The 21940-nt window shown below is 34.4% G+C and overlaps 1 protein-coding gene across 1 annotated transcript in view; it reads right to left on the bottom strand.

Moving 5' to 3' along the window:
- Window positions 1-21940, bottom strand: part of LOC103270295 (B-cell scaffold protein with ankyrin repeats-like) — a 95267-nt gene that overhangs the window by 54511 nt on the left and 18816 nt on the right. Inside the window, 3 exon segments of the mRNA XM_008067832.1 lie at window positions 504-643; window positions 12366-12510; window positions 19655-19800. Of these exon segments, the coding sequence (XP_008066023.1) occupies window positions 504-643; window positions 12366-12510; window positions 19655-19800 (431 nt within the window).

Here is a 21940-nt window from a genome sequence, read left to right on the forward strand (position 1 = left end):
TAAATGAAATGAAGAAAAACATTACACTGAGCTTGGACATATTCATATTAAAATAATAATTTCTAGATTAATATCACATATTCCCTTTTTAATGATATTTTATTTTGTCTGACTCCTTAATCTCAAAGCATCAGATAGGTTATTTGACTGTCATTTTATTTTGTGTTATCCAGACTTGAATAAAGAAGAAATTCATTTCTTAGGAGTTCACTCTAATCTCTCTCTCTTTCTTTTCTGCTCTGTCACAGCTTTAAAATGAATTCATCACAATGATGATGTAATAAATAAGCCAATTCCTATTGACATTATCTGGAATGATGACCTAAGCAAAGTAATTAGTCTGCATCTTTGTACCACAGAAGTTGGCTTCTTTCCTTCCTATTGATCACCAGTAATTCATTCTTATTCAAACAACATTGACTCATATCAAAGCATGAACCCTCTTATCCTTCATTATCTATTCAGCTTACATTATGATTAACTTTATAGAAAGATCAACTTACCTGGCACAAATTATCATCTGGATCTGTTACTTTAGACTGGCATTTCATTGCCTTTGCCATGGGGTAGTACTTAATTTTGGTTGTGGCCTTAATGATTCCATCACAATAGACATTGACATTGACCAAACCAGTAGAAAACTCTTAAAGAGAACAAACAAGAATTAGGAGCTCGGTATATATTACATATTCATACATGCTTTAGAGAACATAAAAGAAACTTTTAAGTCTTCATGATAATTTTACTAATCTTGAAACTACAAAATAAAATGGACAATTTTAGCCTTAATTGCTTTAAAAAAAAACCCCTAAAAGATAAAAGCATGTGTTAAAATTATAATAAACATAAAGCACTAAATCCCTTGTCCCAACTTTCCTAATTATGAATGTCCTTTTTTTGTAGTGGTCTATAGTTATCTTTATATAATACTTCAGAATTTTTGAAAGTACCACACTATTCATCAAAATTTGGACATTTGTTATGAATTGTATGAAAAAATCCAATTAATTATAGACAAGTTTCTCAAAATTGTATTTTGAAAGAGTAGAGCTGATTGAAACTGTATAACTTGCATTCAATTTATTATAATAAAAAACCCTAGGAAAGGCAGGGTGTAATGCCATGATGCTTAAGTACTAAATAGACCACATATCCATCCAATGATTTTTGAGAACAAGTTTTTCAAAGTGACTGATACGATGTATTGTAAATTACACTGAAATATACAGAGTTAAAGTTGTATAAGAATTTGGGACTCTTCATGAAATAATTAAAAAAACAATCATTTCAATAGAAAAGTTATGTGTTTTAGTGTAACAAAAGTAAACAAAGTTTAGGTCTTTAATTTGTGGGACATACCTTAAAAAATTTCACTGTCTTGGAGGTAGATCCCAAGTTCTCCTGGAAAACTATTACTCAAACATCTGGGATTAAGTATAAGAGCTCTGCATAAGTGTAAACGTTCTTTTTAAGATTTAAGATTTAACTTTATCTCATGAAGCTGTTAATGGACTTCATAATACCACTCAAGGAAATATAAATGCAATTTCAAAAGAACCTTAAGCTTAACTAGGTTAAGGAGGTGTGAAATTTCATCCTCCTATATTTTTTGACTAGACCCTCACCTGTATTATAAGGAAGGTTTATGTAGAAAAACAGAAACTCTCTTTTTCCAAAGAAGTATCCTCCTAAGAGAGAATGTAGTAGAAACCATGGCAAAAACCGGAAAATTATCAAGCATATCTAATCAGCTAAAGCAGTGTGCACACTGGTAAGAAGGTTTCTAGAGCAGCGGTTCCTAACCTTTTTGGCATCAGGAGCCGATTTCATGGAAGACAATTTTCCCACAGATGCAGGGGGGAGGAGGCAGGGATGGGGGAGAATGTGCAGTCAAACCTCACTGATAACCACCGTCTCAGCTCCACTTCAGATCATCAGGTATTAGATTCTTTCAAGAAGCTTGCAACCTGGATCCCTCATATAGACAGTTCACAATAGGGTTCGCGCATCTATGAGAATTTAATGCTGCCAGTTATCTGACAGTAGGTGAGTTCCCCTTGCCCACAGCTCACTTTCTGCTGTGCAGTTGGGTTCCTAACAGGCCACGGACTGGTACAGGTTGTGACCCGGGGCTTGGGGACCCCTGTTCTAGAGTTACTGAAGTCAAATGAAATAGATTTCAGTAGATTTCATAAAGATAATTTTTTAAATTCAAATTTTTATTGTCATATATTATACACATTATTTTGAAAAAGATATTAATTTTCTCTATCAGAAAAGAGATTAGGATTTCACCACTGGGAGTTAATCTTCCAAAAGAAAGTCAGTCAGGCAATGAATCATGAGAGATATATGGTAAGAAGATCTACTTGGTAGTTTTAGATATAGAATACTTAAACTATTCTAATTTCTTTAGAATCTAACATGAAAATGTACTGATTTATTTCTGATATATTGAGTCATTTGTTGACTCAAAATTTAGCCAGTGGATATTCTAATAATGATGTTGATTATAGCGTAATCCTTCAAAGCATGCCTCTTAAAGTATTGTATTTGCTGTGTTTTCATATCTGTTAAATGGCAGTTATTAAATCAATACCTAATTACTGCTCTCACCTATATGTTAGGGAGAATACCTTATGATTCATCTGGTTGTGAGGGCCTCCTTAGTAGTGTACTACCGAATTGGCCTTTTCATAAACAGCACCCTGTACTACTTGAGTATTATTTTACTTTAACTTTGGTTCATTATGATGACTACATTTTACAGCTCCTCAGTAAAAATAAAAACCAATGAATTTAAGGACTCAAATAGAACAGAATAAAACTAAATTCTGCTGTTTGCCATCTAGACTAAAGTAGTCAAGTAGTATATAACACTGGGAGTGCACACAAATATAGGTCAAGATCACCAAACCAAGCAAGGGTATCAGTGAGAGTCAGCAGTGAAGAAGAAAAAAAGGCATACAATGGAAGAAAAGATGGAGCCCCCTATCTCTCACCAGAAATAGGTACCAATAAAGTATAATTAGGGAAAAACAATGATAAACAAGAAATTCCATTTAAATTTCAAATTCCGGGCAATTTAAAAGTCTTTGTCAACCTTCCTTTTCTCCATAATTTTAGTGGTCACCTTCCAGATAATCTGCAAATTGAAGTCATTTATGAAAAATATAATCCCAAAGTATTTCTGAATAATCAAAATATGTCACTAATTCCATAAAAATAGATATTTCACACATTCATTAATTAAAAATGTCTTTTGTTTGTGCATTTCCATTTTCTGAAAAGCTGTGTTCTTTTATGGGCCAATTTTAACCTTTTCCCATATGGTAAACATTAAATGAATCCACCCAGTGTTTCCATGAGTACTGAGATCAGCATAGCTCTGTTTGATTGAAACATTATCATAAATAAAGATAGGTGACTTCAAAACCTGGCCATACCTAAAAGTTAATAACAATTTGAAATATGTCAAAATTGTTTTCCTGAATAATGAGATCTGGAAAAATTTATTATCAATTGTTGTTATTTTTAAAGCATGTTCAGCATAATATTTGGCATATCCTGAAGTATTTATCATGCTCTTTTAATGAAATGTGAAGTTATAATTTACATTATCCAAAGCACAGTTTCTTAATTAATACAGATATTCTATATTTTTTGGATACATTATGCATTCTTTTCAACTTTTAATTGGTTGTTCCCTGCTGTGATAGTTTTTTTTTCCTGGCAATGCTATAGGTACACCAGAGGAATATTTTCTTCCTTCTGCATAAAAATTAATTAATATTTCTAGTTTAAACCCTTCATGTATATTTTCATAAGATTTGATATAAACTGGGATTGCAAATTCCTTTGACAAAAAGTCACTGCCAGAAAAACATCTATGAACACCACTAGGAAGGTGTGATCTCTTGAAAATAAGGTAATTATAAATGCTAATATAAGGTAATTATAAATAAAAAGTTATTGAGCTGAAAGGGAAGGGGAGATGGAAAAATGACATTTTCTCAAATAAAAAAAGTCAGGTTAAGATGTGGAAGTGTATCAGAAGATAAAAATGTTACTAGAAAAAAAAAAAAACCTTTAGGATATACTCACTGTTCAGCATAATTGTACTTTAGTATAATTTTTATTTTTCTCTACATTGTTACTGAGTGAAAATATCTGGCATTGGTGTTTTCTCTTCTGGAAGATCAATAATTAATGATTCAATTTCCTTAGGATATACACCTATTCAGATTATCCATTACTTCCTGTGTGAATTTTTGTAGTTTACGTCTTTCAAGAAATTTGTTCACTTGTCTAAGATATCAAATTTGTAGGCTCACAGTTATTCATAGTACTCGTTATTATCCTTTTAATGTTCATAGGCCAGTAACAATTACCCCTATTTTATTTTTGATATTATTAATTTGTGTCTTCTGTTATTGATTAGTCAAGCTAAAAGTTTATAAATTTTCTTGATCTTTTAAAAGAATCACTTTGGGATTTATTGAATTTCTCTCTTATTTTCCATTTTATTTTATTTTCTATCTAACCTGATTATATGTTTTTTTCTATTTGCTTTATACTTAAATTTCTCATCTTTCTCTAGTTTCTTAAGATGGAGGTTTAGGCTATTAGTTTTAGATGTTTCTTCTTTTCTATTACAAGCTTTTAATGATACAATTTCCCTAAAGGAACTGTTTTCTCTGTATTCCATTAAATTTGTTTAGTTATATTTTCATTTCTTTCAAATTATTTTAAATTTTGCTTTAAAAGTTTGTTGTTTAATCTCCAAATATCTGGGGATTTTCCAACTTACTTTCTGTTATTGATGTCTATTTCAATTATTCTATGATTTGAGAACATTGCATGATTTCTTTTATATTGATTAAAGTGCATTCTTTAATTTTAATTTTTTATTTTAAAGATGTGGGGTACGATTCAGGATTAGTTATAAAAGTGGTCATCACACAGGTAAAGTTTGGGCCTCCCTTTGGTCCCTACTTCACCTGGTTTGAGATCAGGTACACTTATTGATGTTAGGTGCCCCACCCTTTTTCCTGGCAGTTTCCAGCTACTGCCAATCCCTTTCTTATAGTATTGTGTTAAATGTTCAGGGTCCGCTTATGAGTGAGAACATTTGGTACTCAGTTCTTTGTTTCTGTGATAAATCACTAAGTATTATAGACTCTAAATTCATCCAAGTTGCTGCAAAGCCCATAATTTTGTTCATCTTTATGACTGTGCAATATTCCATGGTGTGTACGTACCACATTTTTTTTTATCCAGTCCAGTTTCAATGGGCAGCATGGCTAGGTCCATGTTTTTGCTACTGTAAATAGTACTGCAATAAACATGCAGGTGCAGGTATCTTTTTTGTAGAGTGATTTAAGTTCTTCTAGGTATATTCCCAGAAGGGGGATTGTTGGATTGTATGAAAGGTCAATTTCTAGTTCTTTTTGGAGTCACCACACTGTTTTCCATAGAAGTTGAATTAGTTTGCATACCCATCAACAGTGTAGGTGTTCCATTTTCTCTGCATCCTCACCAACATGTTGTTTTTTGTTTTATTAATAATGGCCATTCTTATTGGAGTTAGGTGGTATCTCAAGAGAAGTGAAAGACCTTTACAATGAAAACTACTAAACACTGCTCAAATAAGTCAAAGGTGACATAAACAAATGGAAAAATATTTCACGTTCATGGATTGGAAGATCAACATTGTTCTGATGTCCATTCTACCAAAGGCAATCTACAGATTCAACACTATACCCATTATCAACATTATTCTTCTCAGACCTGGAAATACAGAATTCATATGGAAGCATAAATGAGCACAAATAACCAAAACAATCCTTAGCCAAAGAAACAAAGTGGGAGATATCACACTTCCAGACTTTAAACTTTATTATAAGGCTATAATAATTGAAACAATCTGTTATTGGTACAAAAACAGACATATAGACCAATGGAACAGGATAAAGATTCCAGAAGCAAAACCCCAATTTCTCAACCAACTAATCTTCAACAAAGCCTCCAACATCAACCACTAGGGAGAGGAGAACCTATTCAGTAAATGGTGCTGGGAAAACTGGCTGACTACGTGCAGAAGAATGAAACAGGACCCCTATTATCACCATCCACAAAAATCAACTCCAAATGGATCAAAGACCTAAACATAAAACCTCAAATGTTAAGAACCTGAGAAAACACAGGCGAAACCCTTATGGAAATCAGAATAGGCAATCAATTCCTGATCAAAAATCCATGCCATAAGAGATAAGACTGACATGTGGGACCTCATCAAATCCAAAGTACATTTTTTTAAAGACTCAGCTTGTGGTTTATCTTGATAAATATTCCATGTGAGTTTCAGAAGAATGTGCATTTTACTATTGTTAGATAAAGTATTATTTAACTGTCAATTAAATCAAATAAATATATGTCAGCTATATACTTACTAATATTCTATCTGCTAATTCTACCAATTACTGAAAAAGGGGTATTCAAATCTTCGTACAGAATAGTGCATTTATCTATTTTTTTCTTTTAGTTCTATCAGCTTTTGCGGCACATATTTTGGCAGTGCTATTAAATTTATACATGTTTAGTATTGTTTTGTCTTTTTGGAGAATGAATCTTTATCATTAGGTAATGTACGTCTTTATTCATGATTCTTTTTTTAAATTCTGAAGTCTGCTTTATCTGAAATTAATAGTTATTTAGCGTTCCTTTGGTTAATGTTACCATGTATATCTTGCTCTATCCCTTTCACTTTTGATTTGTCTTTATGCTTAAAGTGAGTTTCTTATAAACAACATGTAACTGGGTTGTATTTTATCCTCTCTGGTAATCTCTTACTTTTAATTGGTGCTCTTAGACCAATTAAACTTAAGTAGTGAATATTGGGCTTCAGTAAATAGTTGGATTACTAGCTACCATATCTGTAATTGTTTTGGTTCCCTAAATCTGTTTCATCTCAACTTTTTCTGCTCTCTCTGGTTTATTTGAGAATTTTATATAATTCTCTTTTCTCTCCTCTTAACCTATCAAGTATATAGTTTTTAAAAGTTTTGATGGTTGTATTTGAACCTGAAATATACATTTTAAACAAACCTAAGTCCACCCTCAAACAACATTATACCACTTTATATGTAGTGTAGGTATTGTGCAATGGAGTATTCACAGTTCTTACCTCCTGTCCATTACGGTATTGCTATCATTCATTTAACTTATCTATATGCTATAATCACCCAATATGTCATTACTATGTTTACTAGACACTTATTTATCTTTCAGGTCAATTAGGAAATCAGATACTTATTTATCTTTCAGAGCAATTAAAAATAAAGAATATAGAAATTTAATTTCTACATTCATCTATTCCTTTTCTGAGGTTCTTCCTTTCTTTATATAGGGTCAAGTTTCTGACCTATATTATTTTGCTTCTTACCAAAAAAACTTGTTTTAAAATTTCTTGCAGGGCAGGTCTGGTGGCAATGAATTTCTTCATTCTTTTGGTTTGTCAGAAAAAGTCTTTACTTCTCATTTATTTTTGAAGTATAATTTCCCCTAGTATAAAACTTTAAGTTGGGGATTTTTTTAAATAGTACTTGAAATATTTACTCCATTCTCATCTTGCTTTTATGATGGGTGAGGAAAGAATCATTGAACTTGAAAATAGGTCAGTGGAAACTTCCAAAACTTAAATGCAAAGAGAAAAAAGATTTTTTTTTAAAGACAGAAATTCTCTAAGAAATGGATAATTTCAAAAGGTGTAGCAGACATGTAATTAGAATATAAGAAGAATAATGAGGAAATGAAGCACAATAAATATTCATATATTAATGACTGACTTCAAAACCCAGAACTCAGAAAGTTCAGATAACATGAGGTAAGATAAATATTAAAAAATTGACACCCGCAGAAAAATATTTAACCTACAGAAAACCAAAACCAGAGAAAATATTGCAAGAAGCCAAAGATAATAAATACATTACCCATAAAGGAAGAAGTATAACAATTATTTTACATTTCTCTTCAGAGATCATAAAAGCAAGATGAGAATGGAGTAAATATTTCAAGTACTATTTAAAAAAATCCCCAACTTAAAGTTTTATACTAGGGGAAATTATACTTCAAAAATAAATGAGAAGTAAAGACTTTTTCTGACAAACCAAAAGAATGAAGAAATTCATTGCCACCAGACCTGCCCTGCAAGAAATTTTAAAAGAAGTTTTTTTGGCAAGAAGCAAAATAATATAGGTCAGAAACTTGACACTATATAAAGAAAGGAAGAACCTCAGAAAAGGAATAGATGAATGTAGAAATTAAATTTCTATATTCTTTATTTTTAATTGCTCTGAAAGATAAATAAGTATCTGATTTCCTAATTGACCTGAAAGATAAATAAGTGTCTAGTAAACATAGTAATGACATATTGGGTGATTATAGCATATAGATAAGTTAAATGAATGATAGCAATACCGTAATGGACAGGAGGTAAGAACTGTGAATACTCCATTGCACAATACCTATACTACATGTATGAATCAGCTCATCAAAGTTATTTTCATTTCTGATACAGTTTTTTAATTTCTAATATCCCTTTTAGATTATTTCTCAAAGTTTCTGTTCATATAATTAATATCTTTTTGCATGTTGTGTATTTCTTCCATGAGAGTTCTTAACTGAACATCTTCTCTGATAGTTTCATTATCTGTGTCACACCTAAGTCTAGCCTGACACATGCTTTGTCTCTTTAAACTGTGTTTTAAAGCCTTATAATGTTCAGATTATAACCAGACATGTTGTATCAGGTAATAAGAATGTAAGAAAATAGTCCTATAGTGAAAGAATTTATAGTAATCTAGTTAGAAGTTGGGTTATATCTAATGTATGCTGTAGTTATAGGTGCCAGAGGCTTCAAAGTCCTCTTACTCTCCTCATTTTTGTCACCCTTCTTAATTTGTATGATCCTAAGTACTTTCTCTAAAAAGACTCTGATTCTTATAGTTTTTTTGTTTGCTTGTTTTGTATACAGTAATTCACTGTCATTATCCTGGAGCCCTGTTGTAGTGGTAACTACAAGGTAGTGGGGAGGGGAGCATTCTATAATCTAATGATTGAGATCTTAATGATTCTTGGCTGTGACTTTACAAGAGTTTCTGCTGCTGCGCGGCTTCCCCTACTCCCTGCTAAGTGAGACAGCAAGGCTAGAAAGAACTACAGTGAGATGATGCCTTTCCCCAGCTGGGTTAAGGCTTTGGTAAAGTATTTTCCCCTCGAGAGTAGGCCGTTTCTAGAATACGTGCCAGGAGTACTTCACTATGAATGTTTTGTGCTCTGGCACAAACAGAAGCTCAATGGGCTTTTTCTCAGATCTTCACTATGTGAACCTGGTGGGCTTCCTGAATGTAAATGACAGAAGTATGTGGACCTCCTAAAACTACATCTTCCTGGAGTTTCTCATGTTCAAATCACTCTTCTTCCAGTAATTCACCAAAATTAACGCTTAGGTGCTCCTATTAGTTTCTAGCTCTGATGAATTCTGCTCCAGGTAAGCAGATCTTAGATGTCACTTTCTTGATTCACCTTTCTCTCCAGGTTTTGGTATAGTGTTTTCTCTGGTTTTGGTTTTCTGTAGGTTAAATATTTTTCTGTGGGTGTCAATTTTTTTATATTTATCTTGCCTCATGTTATCTGAAGAAGAGTGATTTGAGCATGAGAAACTCCAGGAAGATGTAGTTTTAGGAGGTCCACATACTTCTGTCATTTACATTCAGGAAGCCCACCAGGTTCACATAGTGAAGATCTGAGAAAAAGCCCATTGAGCTTCTGTTTGTGCCAGAGCACAAAACATTCATAGTGAAGTACTCCCGGCACATTCTCTAGAAACGGCCTACTCTCGAGGGGAAAATGCTGCAAAGCATTGCACCTTGGTGTGCCGAATACTTTGAACCAAAGATTGGAAGGGCCTCAGGTGCAAGGTCTTTCTGACCTTTCCTTCTTCTGTTTCCCACTCTTCTTTCCCGCAAAGCAAGTCAGAGGAACCAGAATTCCTCTTCCCCAAGGCAGATCATGGAAACTAAAACCTCTCTTTCACAAAGCAAGACTTTAAACCAAGAAAGGTGTCTCTTCTTTTTCCTTTGAAGATCCTTATTTCAGAGAGATCCTGCCTCATACCTGGGAGGAAGGAATGCTACACCCAGAGGCCAAGAAGAACCTGAACAGACAGACCTTACTGGTCCCACTCCCAGGTGCATTACCATTAGAGCATACTCTTTTGTTCAATCACATTTCTACACAGTTGTCCATTCATCATTCTAAGAATAAAAATAAACAGTTTCCCCTGGGTCTTTGTATCTTCATTTATGAAGGCTCTGGTGTCAAGTACAACCTTGATTAAATTCACCTGTTATGCTCTTCTCTTGATAACCTGTCTTTTATTACAGGAGTGTCGGCAGTCACCCTTACGATGGAACTTTAGTTCTCTGTTGGGTTCAAGAAAAGTGGTTGATTTTTAGTTTGTTAGCGTTTTTTTTTTTTTTTTTTAAGGATGGGTTATTTACATGTTGGATTTAAAACCATTAGTCTAAGTATTACTTTTTAAACTTTTCATTTTCTTTTGTATTTGTGCATTTGCACTGGGTCATAATGTAGTATGTAGTTCTTAGTAGGGTTAAAACATTTTAAAAAACAATGCTGTGAGGCAGAGAAAATAAGACTCTGGGCCTATTTCTGCTGAGGCATTTCCCATTCATATTTCCAAACATGTTCATGTAATCATCTTACAAGTTGCTACATAGCAGCCAACATTTTGGAATAAGATCTTTCATTAATTTGCAGAACACATCAGTTGAAAGAAAGACTTAGAGAAGTTTAATTAGCATAGGTGGCAAATAGCAGTTATTTATTTACCTATTAACTACAAATTTGTTGTTAAACCAAGTAGATGATTGGGATATCTTGGGAAACATGAACACTAGTTTTCTCCTTTTCTAGTAAACAATTTGAACTTGGCCATGATTTATTCTTTGCACTACTCTTAGCCAGTAAGCATACTGATAAAAAAATCTTAAGTAATTGAATAATTATATTGGACATCTTGATCTGCTATTTGGGAATATGGTTTAAGTACTTCTTAATTTGCAATATTGATTTTTCCATAGTGACTTCAGTCTAACTAGATTTAGTTTAAACTCTGAAACTAATTAGTTAGAAATTATTGTTCATTAAATCATTTAAGAATGTGACACAGTGAAGTAGAAGGCACTGAGACAAGAAAGAAAAGAGAGTTTTCTCTCATTTCACTTCTGCATATGTCTGTCCATGACAGAAAGCAGTGTCTGAAGTGTTTATACATGCTTAGTATAGAGTTGCTCCTTTTTAAAATCCAACTCCAACCTAAGCTGTGCAAAGAAATCCATAAAGGGAATGCATGCTTTGCATAACACAAATGGAGTTCTGTAAAAACACTGTAATTAGATTGCAAAAGAGCTACATTCTAAAAGGAAAAAGAAGTTTAGAATGTGGTTGATATACTCTTTAATTTATAATATTTTTACTACATTTCCAAATTCATAAGACTGAGCATCATTTTATTTCAAAATATTTTATATAGTTCACTTTTATGAAGTTTTATGAGGTATTTTTATTCTCTGATTGTAAAAAGACAGCATAAGTTTAAAAACCAAGCAGCCCTACACTTATATTAAAATAGTCAAAAATTAATACATGAGATTTTTATTTTGGTGCAATTATTTTGGCAAGTAGAGTTATTCCATCTGGAGTTTTATATTTGATACAATTTATCATGTTGCAAGCAAAACTGGATAATCAAATGATTAGCTTCATAAGTGAAATAAGGAAAAAATGGGAAGATTATATGTAGAAATCATACCATGCTGATAAAATAATGAAAAAAAAATTATGCTTTCCAGAACAATTAAAAATATACCAGAGACTGGGGGCAAAAAAAGGCAGAAAGGAAAAAATAAAATTAATTACTTAAAATCCACATCAATTGCTAATCCTCAAGTGGCTATAAAGCAAATAGTTTGTTTCATGTTTAAAAGTATATTAACGAGCTTCGGCCAACATATTTTAAAATGTGTGATATTATGGGATGTCATTTAACTACATGGTATACAAACTAATTTCTCATAATTTACACATTCTAACTTTTGCAAATTCAGATTAATAATAATAATTTGGGGTATGTGAAAACTAAACACAGGTAACACCTGCAGAACAATATTAGTTTCTGTAGGGAAGTGAAACCATTTATCATAAATTTATTGGAAGGAACTCAGGATGATGTTTTATACTTATTAAATGATGCTTTATACTTATGAAATCATAAAAATTCTTACCTAAAGCTTTCATGCACCAAACTTTCTTATTCCAAAGAACTGCCCGTGTTCTAATGCACTTATCATTTGATGTAAATTAAATCTCCACAGTATCACCAATTACTTCATCCCTCAAAATAATGAAAATTTCAGTCAGGCTTGGTGGCTCAGCCTGTAATCCCGCGCCTTTGGGAGGCTGAGGTGAGTGGATTGCCTGAGCCCACGGGTTCGAGACCCGCCTGGGCAGCGAGACCTCATCTCTACAATAAATCAAAAAATCAGCTGGGCGTGGTAGTGCATGCCTGTAATTTCAGCTACTCGGAAGGCTGAGGCGGAAGGATTGCCGGAGCCCAGCAGGCTGAGGCTGTGGTGGCCGGGAGTGGCCACTGCACTCCAGTTTGGGCGACAGAGTGAGACTCCAACTCAAAAAAAAAAAAAAAAATTTCACCAGGATTCTAGAAGATGAAAATGTAACCCATTTCAGCATTTGAAGAAGTTTACATTAACCAAATAACCCACTGGATTTAGTAATGATTAAGGTCATACTCTGTCATTGAATAAGTCTTCTATGGTATTTGTATTTTCAACCATAATCAGACATAAAATATGTAAATGTGATTCTCACAACATTTTAAATGTATCAAATTGGTGTTTATTGTATGCTCCTTTTTTCCCCTCTAATACCATGTTTTGCAGTGAAACAAACAGAATATAGTTCGTACCTTTTTCTCTTGCTTCTTCCTAAGTATGGCTTCCTGTCCCATGGTATGCATCATTTCCCAGACCAGCAGGGGTCTAGAATTCACCTGTTAATCAAATCCCTTTTTATCATCTTTCTATAACTTGTTTTTTTTTTTAATCTAGAAACGAGAGGATTGAACAAGTTGAACATTAAGATCACTTACGATTTAAATATAATGACTTATTTTTAAAGCTTAATAGTTCTATATTTCATATAATAGAAGTTATTTGGCTACTCCTTATGATGAGTGTCTACGAGGGTATTTGAATCGAATACGGGTTATAAATTTAAAAGTTTCAAGATTTAATTAAGATGGAAAGCTAAATCTAGCAGTAAGGTAAAAAGGGTTATTGAAGCCGGGCTCGGTGGCTCAGCCTGTAATCCCGCGCCTTTGGGGGGCTGAGGTGAGTGGATTGCCTAAATCCGCGGGTTTAAGACCCGCCTGGGCAGCGAGACCTCATCTCTACAATAAATCAAAAAATCAGCCGGGCGTGGTAGCGCATGCCTGTAATTCCGGTTACTTGGAAGGCTGAGGCGGAAGGATCACCAGAGTCCACCAGGTCGAGGCTGTGGTGGCCGGGAGTGGCCACTGCACTCCAGTCTGGGCGACTGAGTGAGACTCCAACTCAAAAAAAAAAAAAAAAAAGGTTATTTAAGAACTTTTTTGGAAAACATTCAGAAAAAATACTAGGAATAAAAGATTGAAGTAAATACAGATACAAGGAAGGAATAAACATTTATTGAGCATCTATTTTTTTAAACAGGAATTAAGCTAAATACTTTTTATATAAAGATATATCCCTTAATCCTAACAGATATATATAAACTTACATACACACATATACAAACACACACCTCAAAACAAATGGAGAAGGCTACTATCTTTCTCTTTTAGGAACAGGGCAACAATATATAGAATTACATTCTGAAGAAAAATCAGGACTAACTTCCAAATCTACACAATTATTTACATCATGCGGTTGAACCCTTTGAAAACACTAAAAGCTACTTTTAATATTAATACAATTATCTTATATATTACTTTTTAAAAGCTTTCTTTAAAGTCATACAAAATTTCAATTCCACACTAAGTAAACAGGAATCTCATTTATATGCTCTTATAAAGTCATGCTTATTAAAAAGCCACTAATTACTAAATTACCTTTTTAAATGCTATTTCCCTAAGCATAAATCACTCACCAATAAAACTTACATCTTACTGCTTTGTGTCAAAGAGTTTCTACAAAGACCAGGTTGATACTATGGAATCATTCAGCTAACACACAAATCCACTTCAGGTATTTTCCACCAGAGTCTAATACTCCCAAATATTTATCCACAGGATATTTTGAACTAAACTTCTCATCAATTAAATTGCACATTGACAAAAGATTCTATCTCAAAGGAATTTCACCTGTTGCTCTTGCCCTGCACATGCAATATGTCGGCAGGTTAGGAATGTCAGCCCTCCTATTCTCCACATCTGCAACCTCCTCCCAGGACCTTACTTCTAGTATAGTTTTTTGTTCCTTTTATCAGTCACCTTACCTGGAATCCTAAAGAGGATAATGACTTTCCATTTCACTTGGGCTCAATTCCTCAAGATCCTCTCATTCGAGGTTCTTCAATTCTTTTGCAGGTGTGCATCATTTCTTGTTTCCTGTTGACTTGTGCCTTTCCTAACTTGGCAAGCACTTGTATACCCTCCCAGTGTTTTATCCACTCAGCTGATTCTTTCTTACTCTTGAGTGTCCCCACAGACTGCTTCTGATGCATTACATTGCCCCCTCAATAAAAGGCAGGAGTCTACCTTTCAACCATTTCCAGGGAAAAGGTCTAAACAAAAGACAAATATACTGACCACCAAATGAGGCACTCAAATCTTAATTTGTATGCAGAGCCAACTTCATGGTCCCATGACCTTAGAATCACACAAGGCACCTCTCTTAGAAGGCCCTGCACTTAATATAATGCTCCGCTGTCACTGCCTTGACATACTTTAGAATTTGAACAAGGTGCCTTGAATCTTCATTCTGCATTGCAAATTAAATAGCCAGGCCAGTTTGTGTATAGTGCTGGCATGCTGTTAATTCCTTGTCTTCTATCTCCCCAGACCTATCCTTTACAACAACCCTCTTCCTGTCAGAAGCAACAAGGTTTCACCAGCTCCACAAAATCCTCCCTGCAACTTCAGCTCACAAGTTTTAGGACTTTCAAAAGAATACTAGAGCATTTCATATCCATATCTCTCATGTGACCATTTCAAAGCCATGCCCTCTACTCTTGATTCATTTTTCAGGTCTGGATCTTAGTTTTCTAGCTAGGTTTTAAACATCCCATGGGTGTTTTATTTTCTTATAATATTGTAGCAACTTGCAAGAGTTACCTTTGTTTCTTTAGAGTAAGATACTGGCATTATTATTTCTTAGCATTCTCTGTATGCAACTTATTTGAGAACCATTTGGATCAAGAAAGAAAGATGTCTTTTGGTCAGTGAACAGTTAATACAAAATGAAGACTTTCATTAGAGAATATGCTGTGTTCTAGGATTCAGACAAAAAATTTAATATAATTAATATAGATCCAAATGCAGCTAAAGTGATTTAAAAGGTCTTTTGTGGTTGTGCTATAATTTTAAGAAATAAATTTCCTCAAGAAATCAATAAGTGACTGAATTGATTTTTTAAATGTTTCTGTCTTATCATCAGGACAGCATCAGTGGGAAAATAAAAAATAAAGGATCATTGGTTGATTATACTAAAGGGAATAGGAGTTTTGAGAAAAGGAAAAGCGGAGACTGCAACAGGCAGGTTCTACCAAAAACTCTGCCTACACAGATAAAACAGGACAAATAAAATAAGCCCACTCTTAATTGTTCTTTAGAATGGTGCTACTGCAGAGAAAATATAGAAGTCATTACTGAATTCGTGATCGGGGATCACAGAAATAACAGGAGAGGCCAGGCTGCATACAGAGAGTAAACTGTAGTATTCCCAGGAGAAGCCCCTGTCAAGGAAAACATTTGACAGATCCTTCTTAAAGCTTTGTGTAAAATCTATAAAAACAGTGACTAGAATTACCCCCTTAAAGATTAGGCAGTTCTAGCAAATGTTTTTAGAACAACTGGGCATTTGCAGAGAAGCTTCTGAAGGGAGCACTGAATTCTTGAGGCCATGATTAGGCAAGTTTTAAGGTAATTTATTTATTGTAAAGGGCATGAATATGTTTCCTACACTCTGAGATAGGTTTCAACCTTGGCACTACTGATACTTTTGGACCCCAAAAGTCATTGTTTTGGGAGCTGCTGTGTGCATGATAGGAGGGTTAGCAGCTTCCCACAATTCCGCCCATGAGGTGCCAGGAGCAATCCCCCAGTAATGGCAACCAAAAATGTCTGCAGACTTTACCAAATGTCCCTGGGTGGAAAGGGACAGAAGCACCTCCAGTTGAGGGCCAGTGTTCTGAGGGTATTTGCTTCAGAAATTTCTGGAATTAGAATTTTAGAGTAATCAGCCACAGTGGGAAGAGAAGTCACCAAGTAACAGACAGATCCAGTTCTGGTTTAGATGTTATTCCAGTGGGAGCATGCCTCCCAGATGGATTTTTCATCAGGGGAGTAAAATTACATATGATCTGCTTGAACAATGGATGCACTTGGCAGACCTAGCACTCTCTGACTTTATATGTTTCATGGCCAACTACCCAACAACACAAAATCAAGAGGAATATGCTCTTGATTTTGTATAAATGTATGGGCTTATAAACAAAGAAAAGTTTAAAAATATATGCTAATATAGAACAAAGTGTGCCAACCCTATAGAAGGAAACAAAAGGGATCAAATTAAGAAACAGGTTTAAACTTAAAATCTACCTGCATATTTCTCAAAGACAGAAAAAAACTTAAGTAGCATATTAGAGGCATATCTTCACTGGTGTATGAAAAGAATATTAAAGAAAAATGTATATTTTATATTATTTTAAAAGTGAGAAATTTTTGAGGCCTAAGAAATAAAAAACCTGATCCCGTGGTTTAATTTGAAAATACAATAAAGTACTATGGAAGGGAGTAGTGCGGGGAAGGGTGACAAGGCAGAGGGGTTGATACTCCCAAGCTCCAAGGGTCACAGGCAGAAGCAGCATCACCCACTGCTTCAATTAACTATAAATTAAAGCTGATTCTGTAGACTGCATGAGGGCACAGAGAAAAGAATTTCTCTAGGAGGCAGGGCCACAAGCCCTAGCAATTTCACAGCAAGAAACAGCAGCAGATGGAATTTAAGCTAACTCTCTGTTCATCAGAGAGAATGAAAATTATGTCACTGTACAGAACTCACAGTCAACTCAGTGTTAGCATGCTGAAAATGCAAAACTACAGAGGGAATTTAATAGGGTTTGAAGATGCTGGACATGAATGAGACACTTCTCAAATAAGACATGTTAACTGGCAAAGATAATATTGTGAATTTCTTGATTTTGTAGGATGGCAGGAAAGCCTCAACGATTACTTCCTGAAAGAGGAGGCAGTAGTCGTAAATGGTACCTATTCACCTACTACTTGGAAGACCTCTCAGAAATGAGTTGAAGTTCAAAGGTTGTACTTTCAGACAATTGGCATAGATTGAATGTTATTCTAGAAAATCTGAAACATGACTTTCACTCAGTGGGATACAAATGTTCTCTTCTGTGGTGCTTGACAATAGTCACATGGATTCAGACTGTACAAAGATATAATGTCTGAGAACATAAGGTTTTGCCTGGGGATTAACTACTTTTGGTCCAAGGAATAGCTTATTTTGAATTTTTAGAATGTGGGGCTAGTACTAAAACAACTTTGTATAACCTTTTCAACTTTAAGGATTCTTTAAAAAGTGAAGACTCAAAAGAAATTTTATGTTAAAATAATTTAATTCCAGAAGGTTTGAAAGAATGATATCCATATCAATTAAAAAAAAAACAAAAACAGCCCATGACTTTGCTATTGAAAGAAATGCTACTCCAATTAGTCATCTATGTGAGATATCTTTGCCTAGAGGGTAGTAAGATTTGAAATTTGAACTTTGATTTCTTTTCAAATTTAGTAGCAGAAGAGTTTTATAGTGCTCAGATTTTACTCTTGCAGATATTTTAAAAAGCAGTTATTTAGATTCACTGCATAACTCTTGGTGAGCTATTTTTAGTTTCAGAGGGTTTTTTTTCTGTTTTGATTTCATCTACTTGAGAGCAGCTGCACTTCTTTTCTATCTCTTCCATTATTTCTGACTCAGTAGGAACCACAAGTGCTGACTGTTTAGCCTGATCTCACTCCTTTAATTTCCTGAGTCCCTTAAATGAATTGTAATTTTTCTTTGTCTAATCGTCTGTGTCAGTTCCCTCAAACCCCTATAGTTCAGATTCCTGGGGTCTTTAAGGTAGTGTCAAAGGAATTTGTCCCAATGCAACTGATAGAAAAATAAAATAACAATTTTTCTGCTCAGGCATAAGGTAGGTGGGGAGCGAGGGTGAGGGATTTACTTATTTATTTATTTATTTTTGTTTTTATTTTGAGTCTGTCCCCGAGACTGGAGTGAAGTGGCTCAACCTGCTGGGCTCCGGTGATCCTTCCGCCTCAGCCTTCCAAGTAGCTGGAACTACAGGCGTGCACTACCACGCCTGGCTAATTTTTAAAATTTATTTATTGTAGAGATGAGGTCTCGCCTGCCCAGGCGGGTCTCGAACCCGTGGGCTCAGGCAATTCACTCACCTCAGCCTCCCAAAGGCGCGGGATTACAGGCTGAGCCACCGAGCCCGGCTGAAGGTGAGGAATTTAAACTTCACCAAACTACATAGATGACCAGCTAGTAACCCCTGTCACCTGGTCATGTAAATTCACTGGCTTCTACAGAAGGGCCACTTCAGGTGACTCCTGTAGACTCTCCTGTATCTCTGGCTCTTTCCAATCAAGAACACCACAGACATTGATGCTCAGCATCTTTTCTTCCCGAGATTATGTAGCCTAAATTCAGAGAGGCTTATTTTAGTGGTTCATTCCAAGGAAGTCTTAGAAGGAAGAAATGTCAGGAGCACTTATTAATATAGTCACCATTCCAGAGATCTAGCCCCCACAATTTATACTTATATTCCCTGAAAGGTCAGCTTTTCTAACTTATTTGATATTTCCACTCTATGTTGGTCTTTAATACAGGTTTTCTAATAGAAAAAATGATGGGAAGTATTTTTAAAAATTGTTTAAGGTTATTATGTTTCCCTTTATAAAAACAAATCTTTGATGTGTTTAATATAAATCCAACCTTCTTTTAATTTTATACATATATATGGCAATTGCATATCTGTTTGCAAAGTATGAAGTAACAGTTGGTAAAATTAAGCTTTTGTATATTTTCCAATATTCAATTATTCAACAAATATATACCAAATGCCTACTAATTGTCAGACATTATTCTAAGTTCTGGAGACATAGTCATAAACAAAGTAGACAAAAATGCCAGCTATGTTGACACATACATTCATATGAAATGCAGTACCTGTTGAAATAACGAGGCCACTTAAATAGTGAGGCATCTTTACTAACCTCACAGGGAATTTCAGCAGGAAGTACCATTGCCAGTGGTATGGTGCTTGTTGAAGCTTCCGATAATTCTTTAATTTCTTTTCTTTCACTTATTTCCCCAGAATGTTTCACTGTTGGAATGTTGACCTGGAGGTAGTCTTCAGAACCTAGAGAAAATTTTATTAATGTAGATTGTAACTAAAGTCATATTATTTCCTCCATTGTTATAAAGACTAATTGCTGAACAATTAATTTAATTAATATATGGGACAGCCAAATTGAGATTAAGACAACTGAAATAACTTAACCAATGTTAATGATTAAAATAATTATTTACCATTTAACTAGTATTACAACCTTTATGACTAAATTGACTATAAAATACTATGTTCATCTACTAGCTAAATTTCTTTTAAAAAAAATCCAGCAGCCATTTATATTTTTTCTTAATATTAAAACAGTAAATCTCTAAGTATAAAACTATTTCTTTTCCAAGATAGTTATTAAAGAAATGTATTTTAAGTCAGAACAATTTGAATCATAACAGTTATTTACCATTTATATATATTTCTAATTTTTAAAAACAAAAAACATAATTGTGGGAGACAATCACTAGATAAACTAAACTAGTATTTCTATTAATTTAATAATAAAATACTACTGTTTATCAAAATGTTAATGTATTTTATGAAAAAAGTGTTCTATGTCAAATAAATTAAGTTTCTTTATGGCAGTATTATTAAGAACACCAAAATATGCTAATGTGAATTTTGACTCTCAAAGAAGGGATAGAGTATTTGATTTTTGAAAAAAAATTGAACATTTAGTAATGTAGCTACTATCATTAAAACATTGTTTTCTGTTGAAAAGGGAATGTGTTAAGAGAGATGGATAATTTTTAAAATTATTCAATGTCTCAAAAAGCCCAAAGTGTATTATTAGAGCAAAGAACCAACGTGGCTAAAATAAAGAAACTCACAACAAGAAAGTCACATCTATAAACTCTTAAGATCACCCAAAAGCATCCTTCAAATCCTCCAAGAAGGGAACTGGAAAAAAGAAAAGTCCTGACAGCTAGACATTGACCTGGTGCTGTGAGAAGGCCTTGGCTTTCTGGGAGCCAGCCTGGCACTCACAGGTGGGCTCTGTTGTCCTACTGACATCACACAGCTTCCCAGAACATCAAAATTAGGCAATGCCACTGTCACCAAGATGGACCAAGACAGAAACAAGACCACTCCGTAATCATGTTGGAATACAGGCAAAAACATGAACATTGCCTAAATCACAAAAATGACCAAATATTCAGAATGCTGCTAGAATGAATGACTGTTGCTTCTTTACCAATTCCAGCTTTAGCCTCTCCTGTCTTCTACTCAGAGCAACCCACTCCTTGTGGCTTGCCTGGGAATTTCCTGTTTGGGGCACTGAAAAGGCTTTGTCTCCAGAAACCCCGCTGTCTCAAGCAAACCCGAACAGTTCAACACTCTACTTCTAAGTAGCATCATTAATATTCCATTGATATAGCAAATAATAAAATTACCCCTGCTTCCTGATAGCAAGCAAACTCTAGCCAAGCCCTGCTTCCTTAAACCCTCCCTCAAATTACTTAACACAAGTCTAAATCCTCTAAGTCTTTTCTAATATCCTTTTACTGAGACATCTCATGGTTGTTCTTCTCTTTTATACTGACAAGAAAAACATCCAAATAGTTCAAGTGCAGGTATGTACCTAGTGGTCTTTGGCTAAAGGGCATTGGCAGAATACAAAGGAAGAAGAGTCAAAGACAGTAGAACTGGAAGTAGCTAGAATGTTGGTCTCAATGTATCTCCTAAGTGAAGCTACCAGTTTCATATAGGTAACTGTATCAGAAAAGCAGAGTAACAAAGATTCCCCCTTGAGAGGAACTGTTCCCATGCTGTATATAAGAAAAAAAGGTTTTTTTTCTTTGTCTCTGTCTTATGAAAGTTGCAGAAGGCACAAAAGCAGCTGGGATTTCCAGATTTCTCTCAGAACTAGTCTTGTCTGAAATGTAAAACAGCTTTTATTTCTCTAACAATTTAAAGCACTTTCATAAGTGGGATCTCTCTCTCTCTCCCCCTTCCTCATGCTCTTTGTCCCACTCTCCCTCCGCATCTCCCCTCCCTTTCCCACTCATTCTCCTGCACACACAGATACACAAATCGAAATAGTGAAAGGTTGTATAAAACTGGCTCAATCATTTTGTGAACTGATGAAAGAATTAGGAAATGGATTTTATTTAATACATTTTAAAAGAAGGAGAAGAAGTAAGTCATTTCACCAAAA

This window comes from Carlito syrichta, unplaced genomic scaffold (genome assembly GCF_000164805.1).
Source record: "Carlito syrichta isolate Samal-C Ts95f unplaced genomic scaffold, Tarsius_syrichta-2.0.1 Scaffold309783, whole genome shotgun sequence".
In the NCBI taxonomy this organism is placed as follows: domain Eukaryota; kingdom Metazoa; phylum Chordata; class Mammalia; order Primates; family Tarsiidae; genus Carlito; species Carlito syrichta.